The 15,576-nt window shown below is 45.3% G+C and overlaps 1 protein-coding gene across 6 annotated transcripts in view; it reads right to left on the bottom strand.

Moving 5' to 3' along the window:
• Window positions 1-15,576, bottom strand: part of HGSNAT (heparan-alpha-glucosaminide N-acetyltransferase) — a 76,309-nt gene that overhangs the window by 27,706 nt on the left and 33,027 nt on the right. For 3 of the 6 annotated variants that reach the window (XM_040994197.1, XM_040994194.1, XM_040994199.1), the window contains 4 exons: window positions 12,503-12,580; window positions 10,082-10,152; window positions 9,887-9,999; window positions 8,780-9,450 (listed from right to left, as the gene is read on the bottom strand). In XM_040994197.1, coding sequence (XP_040850131.1) covers window positions 9,269-9,450; window positions 9,887-9,999; window positions 10,082-10,152; window positions 12,503-12,580 — 444 coding nt within the window. In that variant the 3' untranslated portion in view covers window positions 8,780-9,268. Of the gene's footprint in view, window positions 1-643; window positions 749-8,779; window positions 9,451-9,886; window positions 10,000-10,081; window positions 10,153-12,502; window positions 12,581-15,576 lie in introns of those variants that run through there. The other 3 variants (XR_005885284.1, XM_040994198.1, XM_040994200.1) reach the window with 3 other exon arrangements.

The raw sequence follows: 15,576 nt of genomic DNA, 5'->3' as shown, positions 1-15,576 counted from the left end.
GTCCGAGGCCTTCATGGGACTCCCCTGATATGAGAGCCTGCAGCTAGCAGGTCAAATGTCCAGCAACTAAGAACATTAGAGAGGAAGCCTACACATGTGTCTGACAGGCCTTCTTGGGATCCCAGCCTGGTAGCCTTTCCCAGTTGTCTTTGCCAAACCCTGTGCAGTCTGCACCTCCGGGTTTTAAATCTGCCAGCACTATCTGTAAAGGGATACATGGTAAGGGGCTGTGAACCTGGGCCCAGGGGCTGCAGGACTCACTAGACAGCACACTGTGGGGCTCTAGAGAAGCCCTGCTCAGTCTGTAAACTCTAAGCATATTTATACTATTTACACAAACCCATGGCACAGCTGACCCTGAAGTGCAGACTCCATTGCAAGTGTGCGGTGTTTGGTAACCAGGCCCTGAAGGCTGATGGAGGTGTGTGGGCCTCTTAAGACAGAGAGGAGCAGAAAGGCCCCTGCTGGGTTGACCACTGTGGAGGTTGCACTGGACTTAAAACTCCATAACAGTTTCCATGGAGTGATTGGGATCAACACCCAAAATGGCTGGCACACTAAGGACTTTGGATTTCTCATTGCCTAAGACTTCAAACAGAGACCAAGCAGCAGCAGACCACCAGGACTGCAGCAGCAGACTCACCCAGTTTCTGGTTCTCCATTTTAACACCAACCATGATGGGAACACCTGTCCGGAGTTGCAGGATAAGACTTCATTGCAGCAGGGAGTAGGCCTAAGCACAAGGATCTGTGAACACACCACAGCAACTTCAAGCTAAGAGACTGAACGCTTCCTCCCAGCTCTGGAGTGACAGAACAACGCCCCCCTCCACTTCTATCAACACTGCACTGCAAGTGCCACTCAGGACGTAAGAAAAAGAAAGTGAAATGGCACATTTCAGAATGGAGAATAAAATAGTCTTTATTTATATGACCGTGTCTGTAAAAATCTTGAGAAATGTACAACAAAACCCAAATTACACACATATCTTAATGAAACTAATTTAATGTACAGGTCTAACTGTAACTCTTAATGTCTAGAACTTCTAGAAAAAAATAAATAATCTGATTTAGTAATGACCTTTAAATGAAGACCAAAAGCAAAGACCATGGGTGAAATAAACAATTGATCAGGAAAACCTTATTTGAACACCTTCACTCTACAAAGGACACTGAAGAGTAGGAAATGAAAAGCTAGAGAATGGAACGTGGTAGATATCTAATAAGAGGACCTGTATCTAGAACATACAATTTAATCTTAAATCTCAATAAGAACACCTCAGACTGTCCTGTCCTCACAAATGGATGTCGTATCAGAAGGGACCCTTCATCAAACAAATCTGCTTTGGGGCTGGCATTGTGTGTAGCTGGTAAAGTCACTGCCTGCCATTGTACATGGGTGCCAGTACACATCCTGGCTGTTCCACCTCCCTTCTATCTGCCTGCTATTGGCCTGGGAAATGCAGATGAAGATGGCCCAAGTGTTTGGGCTGCTGCTACCCATGTGGGAAATCGAGATGAGGTCCTGGCTTTAGCTTGAAGCAACCCTGGCCTTTGCAGCCATTTGGAGAGTGAGCCAGGCTATGGAAAATCTCTCTAATAGATCTGTTTAAAATTAAAAAAAAAAAAAGGACATTTCATCCAATACACACATGAAAAGGTGGTCACCATGAAAACTACAGTGAGATGCCATGGCTCACCTATCTTGTTGGTTAAAACCTAAAATACTGATGACATCAGGGGCTGACAACATTGAGGGTAGCAGGAAATCTCATGGCCAAATGGGAACATAGAATGGGGTGGCCACTCTGCTAAATAGTGCAATTGTGCCTTCCAAGGCTAAACATCTGCCTGTCACCTGATCCTAGAACTGTGCATGACCCAACTGACTTAAAACCTTAAGTGCACAGAAAAACCTGCAAGCAAGGGTCCCTGTTTACTCACAATCACTACAAACTGTGAGTACCATTCAAGAATTCAGCAGGGGCATTGAAACCTGAGTGAATGAGAAGGAAGAAGACACTGATAGAGCTAGCAGTCATCTCGGTGAAGCGCAGGTGCAATTTCCTAAGTGAAAGGAACCAGACCCAAAAGGCTCCACACTGGGATGCTCAGAGGGCATTCTGGGAAAAGCCACCGCATGGGAACAGAAGACAGAGCAATGGTGACCAGGGCTAAGGAAATAGATGAGTTTGGCTTCTCCTGAGGGGACACAAGAGGGCACAAGGGGGAAGGAGCTGCTCCTTAAGCTGCTGGGACAGTGTTGCCAAGACTCCTCACAGGGGCAAAGGCCTGCACTTCAGCCTCCTGCAGACCAAACACACCTGTGTGAAACTCTCAAAAACACCCAAATGGACTGAAAATACAAAGGCATCAGCTGTACCCAGATGATACGTGTCATTATATCTGACCAGAAATTGTAGGAACCCCCAGCTGCCACGTGACCTCATTGCTCTCAGAACAAAGCTTGGGTAAGGGGCTCAAAACTGCTGGCAGACAAAACCAAACAGGTCCAGCAGGAAACAAAGGAACAGAAAGCCTCCCTCTCTTTTCTCTCGCAGACAATAGGTACTGTTCTGCGTGTTCCTGGCATTCTCTGAATTTGACCCACACTAAATAATTTGTAGTGTGTTCCAGACCTCTTTCCCATGAATGCCAGCTGAGGGCTTCCCGGGCCACAGAGACCCAAGTGCACTGGAAGGCCTGTCTGATAGAAATTGAGACAGCAAGGGATGGGTGCCCAGCACAAGAATCTCCTTAGAAGTTGGCATTTCATAAAAGCATTGGTCACGTCCAGGCTGCTCCCTAGAGCAGGCCATACACTCTGAGAACAAGTGATGCCTCCCACGGCAGATCAGCCCTTGAAGGCAAGGTCAGTGTGTCAGATAAGATAAAATCCTCCCAACGTTGTCTTTGCTTTTTGCAAGAAACAGGTTTGTAGGAAGGGATGAACTGGGCTGTCTATGCTTCTCGTGTTCCTGAATGAGGAATATGCATTCTGGGCCCTAGTTGAGCTAGATGTGATGTCAGCTAGGTGGCTGGCTGAGGTAGGGTCCTCCCACAGCCAGGCTAGGTGGTGAACACACTGCTCAGGTGGATATACCTTCCACTCTCACCTTCGTGTTCAACATAATTTCATTTGGAGGCTCCCACAGGGGTCAAGACTGGAAGCGAGCCCTGTGTACAAGTCAGATTCATCTACAGCCTTCATCTGCATGCATGCGTGGCCCTCGGGATTCCTTCCCTGTCCAGCTAACCCTTAAGTCCTTGGTGACCTTTCTATCCCTCTAAAGACACCTTGGTTCTTTGATTCTTATTTTTGAACCCAAGCAATGACCATGCTCTCTCCAGCTTCCACTGGTGTCATTTGGGTGAGTCACCAATATGTCTGAGTCAACTCCAAGGGCCTGCTGCCTGCTACCTACACCCACCTTCCCTGCCACCCCTCTGACTCTGTCAGGTCATCTTCCAGATGACCATGCTACAACTTCTCCTGTCCCTGGGACTCAGGAGCTGCCAGCACCATGTGTTCAGTGGACTCACCACCTTAGGCTTTCGGGATTCCCCGACTCTGGTTTCCCCAAGCTGGGGCTGTGAAAAGCCTCAGCCACATTGTTCATACACTTCAAAAATTAAAGGAGCACCTGGTGCATAAAAATTTCCCTCTGTGTGCCCCATCTGCCCTGGGGTTGGGATGCGGCCAAGCCCTTTGTGGGTCAATCAGAGGCCAAGGAACCTGGTCAAGGACTTCCTGGCGGTGTAGATTTTGCAGAAGACTCAGGAATTTGGTTTTCTTTTCCTTCACCCAGTGAAGTCATGGGCAACAGGATGTAACCTCAGGTCTAGGAACAATAGGTCCGATAGGCATCAGTGTGGAACGTAGGCAAGCAACAGTCTCCGAGTGTTGCAGCCTTGGAAGAGGTACTCAATAGGGGGAATCCAGAATAGGGCAGTATGCAGAGCCTGGAGGCCCCTCTGCCCTTCCTGCTGGTGGAGAGTGACTTCCAAGCCCTACAATTAGGAATGGTTCAACCACTGCTAAATTGACAGGGAAAGGCTACATGAGGAGAACTGTGACCTGGGAAATTCTGGGCCACTCGCACAAGGGCTGGAGTTACTCCATACTGAGCAGCCAGAGGGTCCTTGTTGGGCAGTCTAGCAATGTTTCTCAATACCTTTTACTTTTTTTTCTCCTTCTGTTATCACTATATTTTTTTTCATTTGGCCTTGTCCATGTATCATGTAGGATTTATTTATTTGTTTATTTAGGACTGATTTAGTTATTCAAAAGTCCAGTACTCCAGAGCAGAAATCCTTTCTTCCACTTGTCCTGTTGTATTGTTGAAGCCCTTTGGTGTATTTTTTTTAAAAGATGTTATTTATTTTTGTTTATTTTTTATTACAAAGTCAGATATACAGAGAGGAGAGACATCTGATGATTCACTCCCCAGGCTAGCGCAATAGCCGGTGCTGCGCCAATCCAAGCCCAGAAGCCAGGACCCTCCTCCAGGTATCCCACACGGGTGCAGGGTCCCAAAGCTTTGGGCCATCCTCGATTGCTTTCCCAGGCCACAAGCAGGGATCTGGATAGGAAGTGAAGCTGCCAGGACCAGAACAGGTGTCCATATTGGACCCCAGCATGTTCAAGGCAAGGACTTCAGCCGCTAGGCCACTGCACCAGGTCCCCTTTGGTGTCTTTTATTCATTAATATCTTCAGCTCTGTAATTTCTGATTTTTTCATGATTTACATTTATTATTCATTCATATCAGTTTTCATCACTTTAGACTGACTAGATTCTATTGCAACTCATCAAGTTTCCTTAAGTCTCTTACTTTGAATTGTTTTTTAGGCATTTCCTTTAGATTGGATTCATTTCCTGAAAAAAAAAATATTGTGTCCTATTGGAGGCACCATGCTTGATTGCTCTTTCATGTTTCCTGTATCCCTGTGTTGATGTCTGTGAATCTAAGGCATCTTGCTTGGATTGTGGCTTTGCTTTGGCTCTTGGGGAGCCAAGAAGTGCAAGTGGTTAGTGATTTCTTTAGCTTAACCAAAGCCAGCCATGCCTATGATTGTCCCAGTAGTTTAGCTTGCAGCAATTTGTGTGTTTAGAAGTTTGACTTTGAGTAGATGTAGGCTTCCTTTGGTGTCTATGTTCAGTCCCAAAGAATTGAGTGTCAGTCATACTAGGATTTCTGCTGGCTGTAACCTCATTGTTGGCATTGAAGGGACTATGCCTTTATCCTGTTTGGAAAGTCTGAGTGATGCTGGGGTGGTGGCACCCGTGGTTGGGGCTCTAATCTTGTGGGATGAGGATCGATTCTGTCCCGGGCCTTCTAGGGAGATTTGACTGGTAGTCAGGCTTGTAACACTGGAAGCCATAGTCTGAGCATTGGAAGATGTGAATGGGGATCTTTTTCCTTCTCTCAGAGTGAAGATAGGTTATGGCAAGAACCCTAGGCTGGCAGTTGGGGGTCTGGAGCAGTAGAGTGCATAAATGTTCTTCTCTAGGTCTCACAATGCTGTTGCTGCACGATGCAGTGGGATCATCACAAACTGCAAGCCATTTGTGTTGGCAACTGTGGACTAGTCACCTGAAGTACAGGAATGCAAATAGCGTTCTCCAGGTAGCTTAGGTGAATGCGAGTTAATCCCAACAATTGTCTCACATCTGCAGGACACACAGGGAACTACTCCCAGTTCCCAGAAGGCATGCAAACAAAATGGTGGAGTTCATGCTCCAAGCACCCAGTACTGGGTGCAGGGAGATGAAGAAGGACCTTCTTCAGGTCTGATATTATCAGATACTTCATAAATTGCCTGCTGGTGTTGAGCCCCAAAAAGCCAAGGAAAACTTCCATGGATCACACAGAGCAAGTGAACAAGGCTCCAAGACTCATGCCTCAAATCCCCACAGCTGCAGGGTGCAGCTTCAAAGAACTCTGTGTCCAGATTCGGTGCTTCTGATTTCAACGGGAACTGCTCGCTGTCTCTCAACGCATAACAGTTTAGCAGTGGTTCTACCACAGTAGCTCACAGTTTGGCACCATGTGGTTTGCTGTGTTGATGGTTGTTGTTTTCTACTGAGTAGTTTCTTGGGCCCCCAGTCAGCTTTCTAAGCTGTCTAGTCTGGGTTTAAAGTCAGTGAAGAATGTGGAACTCTCCCATAGGGCCATCAGTCTGTTGGGGGATGGAGGAAGTATGGTGCTTTCTGCTTTACTGATCCCAGTGGGATGGTGTGCCCCAAACTGCAGAACCAGCATCAAGGCACTGGTGTGTTCGTTATTGGCTTTCAAAGTCTTTAGGCTGTTTTCCTTTCTCATTACTTACTGAAAAATTTCCCTTCCTTTGTTGTTCCAATATTTTTATGTGACTAAAGTAAGGATTCTCTTCGTTATCTTGATCCCTCCTCCTCTGGTTTTCTTGGTTGTTTTTATTCACTCATGTGGATCTAATTTCTATGCATTGTAATTGTCTGGAGCACACAGCATCCAAAAAAAGTCAAATACTTTATTTCTGGTAATTGTGCTGGACATTGGGTGTTGTTTCAAAGACTCAAAAATGCTTTATTTCCTAACTTGGGAGCAAGTCTTCTTCCTTGTAACACATTTCTATTCTGAATTGGTCAATATATGTCTATATTCCAGAGCCATCAGCAGGGCAGGAAGAAAGTAGCTTCCATTTGCCTGTATCAAATCCACCCATCTGTGCCGGACACCTCTTGTCTAGAAAATTCACACTGAGCCCATCAGTCCCTAAGAAGCCTGTGTTCTGACTGCTCTGGAACAGGAATGGGTGCTCAGCAATGGTGACGTCAGGAGTGTTGTCAGACACTCCTGGCCCAGCAAGGCCAGAGTCAGGGTGCTCAACCCCTTACCCAGTGCCCACGTAAGCAGAGCAGACAGGATGGTGCCCAGTGTGCCATGATCCTAGGAACGCTAGCACTTTCACCTGTAGACCTGGGTTCCAAGTCTCTGAAGCCCTTTTCCCTGCTTCCTTTTCCTCCTCTGCAGATAGATTTGCTGACAAGTTGCAAAGCCCATTTTTTTGACTTAAAACTTACAGAGGACCTCCCCAATACACCTTCCCCGGCTTCCTGGGGTTCACACTCTGACTCACCACATAATGACTGGGACAAATTACTTCTATTGGATGCAATCTATGGACCCACTTCAATCCTGCAGGCCCTAGGATGTCCTCTTCAGCCTCATCCTGTCCTGATCCCCCCACTATGTTGGTGTTGGTCACCAGGAAGTTGTCTTCACCTCCACCTGTGCCAGCTGTCCCAGAGAACCTAAGATGGAGCAGGAGAAACTCAGGATTCACCTGTCCCTATCTCCCCTGCTCCTATCCTGAGGTCCCAGGATGCCCCTCTCTGCAGCTCTGGCTATGATAGCCCCAATCCCATTCTCACAGCAAATTCCCGAGTGTGATGGCAAATTCATGCAAGGTGCTGTTTTCTCAATGTCCACCTTCCTCTACCCTAAGAGCTTTAAAACAAATGCTTTTTTTTTTTAATTTTTCATTGGCAAAGCAGATTACAGAGAGTAGTGGAGTCAGAGAGAAAAATCTTCCATCTGCTGGTTCACTTTCCAAATTGCTACAATGGCTGGAGCTGAACTAATCCAAAGCCAAAAGCTTCTTCTACGGGTGCAGGGTCCCAAGACTTTGGGCCATCCTCTACTGCTTTCCCAGGTCACAAACAGGGAGCTGGATGGAAAGTGGAGCAGCCGGGGCATGAATCAATACCTATAAAGGATCCAAGTGCTTGCAAAATGAGGATTTAGCTACCAAGCAACTGTGCCAGCTCCTAACCTAAGAACTTGTTTGAGACTTGCAGCAGGAGAAGGGGCTCCATTGTAGAGGGCTATTTTTGAAGACTGAGTTGGTTTTATTTTGTTTTGTTTTCAAGTGTTCTTTTTCTGTTGAAGAGTTTGCTATAAGAATTCTGTGAAGATTCAGAAAAACTGCCTTACCCTATGAAAGCCATGGAAGGTAGCTCAAAGCTTTACCTTCCCAGTAATTTCAGATGAGGAAACCAAAGCCCACACAGGTCCAGCACTGGCCCAGCACCACACACACCAGGCACAGCAGTGATGGCACACAGGCAAGTGCAGGACAATGTCCTTTCTTCAGCAGCTACAATCCTGAGCCCTGGCTGCCACAGACAGGCACAGACAGACAGGAGGGCAGGTGATAGAGGGAAGGAAGAAGAGAGAGAGAGAGAGGCAGACAAATGACAGGAAAGTACAAAGGCGGTTACCTGAGCAGGAAGCTGTAAGTGAGCTGGTTGGCAGTTATGCATCTACACTGTAACTGTTTTTTTCAAGTAGGGAAATGAGAAAATGGCTGCTTGACAGAAACCTTTGGGACCCAGCAAACCCTTTTAAGACTTTCAAACAGGGCCCGGTGCCATGGTGGCCTAGCGGCTGAAGTCCTTACCTTGAACGCGCCCAGGATCCCATATGGGCGCCAGTTCTAATCCCAGCAGCTCCACTTCCCATCCAGCTCCCTGCCTGTGGCCTGGGAAAGCAGTCGAGGACGGCCCAAAGCTTTGGGAACCTGCACCTGCGTGGGAGACCTGCCTGGAATAAGTTCCTGGATCCTGGCTTCAGACTGGCGCAGTACCAGCCGTTGCGCTCACTTGGGGAGTGAAACATTGGACGGAAGATCTTCCTCTCTGTCTCTTCTCTCCGTATAGCTGACTTTCCAATAAATAAATAAATCTTAAAAAAAAAAAAAAAAGACTTTCAAACAAATACTACTTGGCCTTCTGGAAACACAAAATTGTATTTAATATAAATATTCACCCAGATGATGGTATGGGCCATTCAGTTCCTTTGTACTCAGCCACACGAGGCTGCAAATGTGTCCAGCTGGTATGTGTATACGAACGGAAAGGTGTACAAAGACAAAAATCCATTAAGAGTCCGATCTTAGATGTTTGTATCCTTCACAGAAGCAAACTGTCCATAGAGATTCCCTTTTGGAGAGCTCAATGAGCTCTACAAGAAGAAAGTCACAAATACATCCAGAAGATGAAGGAAAAGAGACAAATTACATTCCAAATAGGAGGTCTCAAGACAGTCCAGCAGAGTTCTGGTGAGCCATATCGCAGTGACCTTGTTTATCATCGTTTCCCCTGATGACCTGGAAAGAACGCATCCACTGATTTCTAAATAAAAGATTTCTTGCACAAAAGCTGTTTGAATACTTCCCACAGGCTCACAAGATGTGTTTCCAGCGACAAATTTCCACGATGGCTATCAGATTTTCCAAAAAATCTTCTTTCTGTACAAAACATAGGCGATGAGCACCCAAAGGATGGTGGCAGTGAGGTTCTGTGTTAGGTGCTCTCTATGCGACTGGCTATCCCCCAGCTTCCACTGAAAGGGGAAGTAGTCCTCAAACACATTGTGTCCCACATACACCAGTATAGAATTCATTCCTAAAGCAGAGACAAAGGAAGATGATGTGTTTTGAGTCACACCTGGTCATCCATTTGCTATCTCTTCATTCAAAAAGCAAAGAATCAGGCACAAGAGACCGATGCAGACAACAGCCAGGGCTGGGTCAGGGCTGGGCCAGGGCTGGGCCAGGGCTGATGCCAGGAGCCAGGAATTCAACCCAGGTCTCCAACACAGGTGGCAGGCAAATGATGCCTCAGAACCATCACTACTGCCACGCAAGATCTGCATTGGCAAGAAGCTGGGGTCAGCACCTAGAGCTGGGAATCAAACCCAGACATGTAGAAGGCGGACATTTTAAACAGGTAAAACGGGGTGGATGGCTCCTCACAGCCAGTGACATCCCAGGACACCTGGGACAATGTGGATGCTGCTGATTCTCCTGAACAGTGACTGCCTGGGTTAGAGACCACTTACCTGGATAGAAGAAAGGAGCTCCTGTCCACAGTCCCCTTGTGTCCACAACTGGGTACAGGACCAGCAGGATGAAGAAGGCAAAAGAGCTCAGGGTAGTGACATAGGAAATTGACCTGGAGTGAGCAAGAATGAGGTCCTGCAGCCAACCCCAAAGTGAGACATCATCACTCCTCAGTGACACTTTTCTATACTTACCAGAGGTTTTTGTTTATTGGAATAAGGCCTTCGTTCTCGGAACTTTTTGTCAAAGCAACAGAAATAAGGCCCTATAATAAGAGGAGAATGATGTTCAGGTTTTATATTATTATCCCAAAAAACAACTCTGTTGGCTGACGTTGTATAGTAACGGGTAAAGCAGCTTGCTTCCTGTGACACCAGTGTCCCAAATGGGTACAACTACAGTCCTGGTGACTCCACTTCCAATCTAGCTTCCTGCTAATGGCCTGGGAAAAGTAGCAGAAGACAGCCCAGGTGCTTGGCCCCTGCCCCTATATGGGAAACCCAGAAGCTCCTGGCTTCAACCTGATCCAGTCCCAGCTGCTGTGGCCATTTGGGGAGTGAATTAGACATCTTTCTGTCTCTCCCTCACTTTCTCTGTAACTCTGCATTTAAAATAAATAAAATCCTTTTTTGAAAAGATTATTTTTATTGGAAAGGCAGATTTACAGAGAGAAGGACACACAGAGAGAAAAGATCTTCCATCTGTTGGTTTATTCCAAAAGTGGCCACAATAGCCAGAACTAAGCCAATCCAAAGCCAGGAGCCAGGAGCTTCCTCTGCATCTCCCATGTGGGTGCAGGGTCCCAAGGCTTTGGATCATCTTCTACTGAACTCCCAGCCCACCAATAGGGAGCTGAATAGAAGTGGGACAACCAGGAAATGAGCCAATACCCACATGGGATCCTGACACATGCAAGATGAGGATTTAGACACTGAGCCATCGCATCAAGCCCCAAACAAATAAAATCTCTGAAAAAAATCAGAATTCACTCTCCAGGCCACCATCCCACATGGACAATCATACACATCCTGGGCACACCACTTCCAACCCAGCTCCATCCAGCTAATGGCCTGGGAAAAGCAGCAGAAGGCAGCTCAAGTACTTGGGCCCCTGCCACCCATGCAGAAACCTGTAAGAAGTTCCTGGCTCCTGGATTTGGCCTAGCAAAATCCCAGCCATTATCCCCATCTAGGAAGTGAATCACTGGATAGAAAATCTCTTTTTGCGTATCTCTCTGCTTGTAACATTGACTTTCAATTAAATAAATGAATCTAAACAAACAAAAACAACTGAAAAATGAGCTTCAACTTTACTCCTGTAACTGGAAACTGTTTTTTAAAGAGATAACTGAAACTGCTCTCTAAAATGTATCTTTTTGGTATTCCTCTGCATTGAAGATAAACTAAACAATAAATTAGAGTGAACCTTAGCAGCAAACATAACTACAAGGTCAGGGGTAAAATGAATACCCATTCAGTCGTTCACTTACTTTCTCAATACAAATCTGAAAGCTGAAGTTTCCAAACCTGAGACTATTAGTCTGGTTGTCCTAATAAGATTCCTTACACAATGTTTAGACCTCATGCCATTCTTCAAGCATTCTTGGCTGTTTGATGGCAAATATTTTTCTACCTACAAAGGCATATATCCTAAGAAAAATAAATCTGAGGACCAGCACTGTGTTGTAACAAGTTGACTTGTCCTTTGTAACACCAATGTTCCACAGAAGAACAGCAGTTTGTGTCCTGGGTGCTCTACCTCCAATTATGTAGCAGCTCCCTGCTAATACATCTGGGAATGAAGCAGAAAATGGCCAAATCCTCTGCCCACATATATGGGAGACCTAAATGGAATGCAAGGCTCCTATCCATGGCTTAGCCCAGCTCCACTCATTGTGGTCATCTGAAAAATGAACTAACAAAGGGAAGATGTGTGTGTGTACATGTGTGTGTTACTAAGCCTTTCAGATAAATGAAGTCTTTTTAAAATAACTCAAGTTGCATAGGTAGCATGTAAAACTAAATACATTTTAAAAGCCTGGGAGACAGCAGCAAGTAGTTGGATCTCTGCCATTCACATGGGAAGCCTGGATTGAGTTCCTAGCTCCTGGCTATAGTAGGGCCCAGTTCCAGCTATTGTGGGCATTTGGGGAATAAATTAGAGAATCAGACATCTCTGACTGCCTGTCTGTATGTCTCTCTGTGCCTTTCAAATAGGTAGTTTGAAACATTTTTTAATCTACCTATTTGTTTAAAAGGTAAAGTTATAGACACACAGAGGGACAGACACAAAGAGAGATCTTCTATCTGCTGGCTCAATTCTCAAATGCCCACCACAGCCACGGCTGGGTAATGCCAAAAGATGGGAACCCGGAATTCCACTAGGACCTTCCATGTGGGCAGCAGGTCAGCACTTAGGTCAGCTTCTGCTCATTTCCCAAACAGTTGGGTTGGAAGTGGATCTGGCAGAACTTGAACACATACTCATATAGTATGCCAATGTTGTAGGCTGATGTACCACAACAGCCCCAACATAAATGAAAAGTTTTTATAATGAGTGCATAGGTGTACATGTGTGAAGAAAAGAAGTTTCAATGAGGAATGTCAGTTACTTACTAGAATACAACACCAAGCAGTGAATCTAATCAGGATATCTTTGGTCTTACCCTTGTAATACAACAGAATCTTCCCTGCCTGGAAAAGAAAGAGCAACATGACCAAGAATTGCCTTCAATAAAACCCTGCTTTTAAGATCTGTAGAGAGTTTTAATTTCAACTGACATACCAAAATCATATTGATGGGGTCCCACCTGTACACACTATTGTCAAGTCAGGGAAAGAATTTACCAGTTCTTTATGGTGGAAACACTCAAGATCATTCTTCCAGTTTTTCTCTAGAGAAACATACTATACATTTTCCATACCTACAATCATTACACAATGCAATAAGCCATCTGAGCTTCTTACTCCCACCCAACTGTAACTTAGCACCCAAGAAACTAAGACAGTCTTATCTCATATTCATCCTTTGCCTTTGTTACTCAGTGAACATCCATTTGCTAGGTAAGCCGCTAACTCCTGGGACTACCAGATGGAATGCAACACTACCCTTGCTCTTGCTTAGTAAAGCCTGGAAAACGAACATGGGAACAGAGAGACATCAGATGGGAGGTGCCGCTGGGCTGAGGCCACAAACAGGACGTGGCCCTGCAGGAACAGCAGTCTGAGCACAATGGAGCAGCATGCGCAGAAGGCTCACAACAAGAGTCAAACAGCACAGGTGACAGGTACCTGGGAGGAGGGCTTCTCCCACATGTCTCCCCTCAAAGTGGCCAGGGACCAGCTAAGGCTGGCCTCCTCAATGGCCTATCAGGCAGCATGGATGAGGGACAGGGATGGAGTGGAACTAGAGCTGGGAAACATTTTTAAGCAGCAAAATGTAGACACTGCATGACACCCTTCCAAAAGGAGTGAATTTTTGAACGGCTCAAGATTAGAAAGTGACTAATGATTTATAATAATAGTTTCTAAAAAGTACTAGTGTTGTCTATGTGCCAGTTCTCAGAACTTTATACGAATTCACCTATTTAATCGTCATAACCTCTTACAGGGAAGTAGGTGCTACTGCAGCAGACAGGGGTCAAGTAACAGATCCAAAGGTCCCCAGTTACAAGTGGCAGAGTGGGGTTCCTCCCCAGGCAGTGGGGCTTCTCCACTCACTCTGCATTGGACAGACTGACCCAGAGGGCATCCACAGTGGGGAAATGACTGTGTGAGAAAGTGCAAGGTGAGATGACTGCAAACTGTGGGAAAATGAAACTAGAAGTATTGGCTTTAGTGCAAGAACATTTTCTCATCCTGTGGGGGGAAAAAAAATGGATATTATGAAAAAAAAATCTGTAGATTTCAAAATTACTTCTGCACTAAATTTGGTTTTTATTTGCATTTTCCATGAACTTGCTGAAGTTTTCTTGTATAAAGTACTGTAAAGATAAAGACAACATTTCTAAGTAAAAAAAAATCAGTTCATCACCAGAATACATGTGACTTAGACATGCACTATCCAATATAGCAACCACTCACTACACCTGAATTTGAATTTAAAATCAGGGCCCAAGCTTGTGCTATAGTGGGTTAAGCTACCTCTTGTAATTAGCTCTTTGAAATCCCACAAGAAAGAACAAGTCTGAGTCCTGGCTGTTCTGCTGATTCAGCTCCTTGCTAATGCACCCAAGAAGGCAGCAGAAGGTGGCCCAAGTGCTTAGGTCCCCAACAGCCACATGAGAGATACAGACAAAATTCCTTACTCATGGCTCAGACCTAGCCCAACCCCAACCGTTATAGGGGTGAACCAGTGAATGGATGTATTTCTGAGTGTGTGTGTGTGTGTGCACACATGCGTGTGCATAAAATATTATTGCTCTGTCTGTAAAATAGATCAATAAATATTTTTTTAAAAACCAATTTACTGAATTCAACTGACACCAAAAACATTTAAAACTAAGTAACTTTAAAGTCAGGAGCTGGCACTTGATGCCAATTGAGAGGCACATCAGAGAGCCTGTATTTCTGGCACCCAGCTCTGGCTCTTGACTCTGGCTAAAGGCCTGCACTGAGTGCAAAGCTCCCAGATTGGCCCAGCCCAGTCTTAGCCATTGTGAGCACTTGCAGAATAAACCACAGAGAGAAACTTTCTATCTCTTTCTCTATTTACCTCTCAAACAAACAAGTGTGTATTTTTTAAACTAAAAATAAAAAATGATTTAAAATTAAATTAATTTTAAACAAAATATTGGTTCCTTGTGTCAGATACTCAACAGCTACCCTGGCGAGGGGCTGCTCTAGTGGGAAGCACAGATAGAATATTCCCATTATCACAGTTCTATGCCTTCCCACTTCTTCCCCTCAAAGAAGAGTTTCATTCACCAACAAAAACTATCAGAAGAAAATTCTAGACTGTTCAGAATTTTAACAAAACCATGAGTTAAACCAGAGATAACCCATACTGACTTTGGCACAGAATAAATCCACATTAAGGCTGTATCAAGCACAGAGCTTTGAATGCCTGTGCTACCTCCTATCTTGAAACCAGGCCACCAAGAGGTGGGATTGGGAGCCTCTGGGAGATGATCAGGTCATGAGGGTGGGTTCAGTGTGACTTTTACTTAGGATCGTGGAGGCAAGCTCAGTGTCTCTGCTCTCCTGCCTTCCACCATATAAGAACACCTGTGTCCTTCCAGAGGCCAAAGTACATCTTGGAAGCTGAGAAATGGTTGTCATTGGACAACAAACCTGCCAGTTCCTTCATTCCAAGACTCTGGAATTGGGAAACACCTTTCTGCTCCTTCCAACTGACCAAGCCTCAATATGTTAACAGCACACACATGTGACTAGGTGGCATGATGGCCTCCCAATGTGACCAATACTCAAACACTCTGCACACTCCGCCAGGGTCACCTTCTATCCAGAAACACTGCTACTAACATAAGCCAGATAAATAAAAACACTGTAGTGTGTGAAGGTGATCTAAGAATGACACCTATTATCTCAATGTCCTGCATTTTAGCAACTTGCGGTTTCACACAATTCACTGACATGAATATATCACATTCATATCACACAAAAGGGGACATGCTTCCCGTGATTTTAATGAAACAGTTTTTGAACTTGTGATGCATCAATAATCATAA

The sequence above is a fragment of the Ochotona curzoniae genome, unplaced genomic scaffold (genome assembly GCF_017591425.1).
Source record: "Ochotona curzoniae isolate NIBS_2020 unplaced genomic scaffold, NIBS_Ocur_1.0 contig_899, whole genome shotgun sequence".
In the NCBI taxonomy this organism is placed as follows: Eukaryota; Metazoa; Chordata; class Mammalia; order Lagomorpha; family Ochotonidae; genus Ochotona; species Ochotona curzoniae.
The sequence above is the reverse complement of the archived record's forward strand: the minus strand, read 5'-3'. Positions and strand labels throughout refer to the sequence as shown.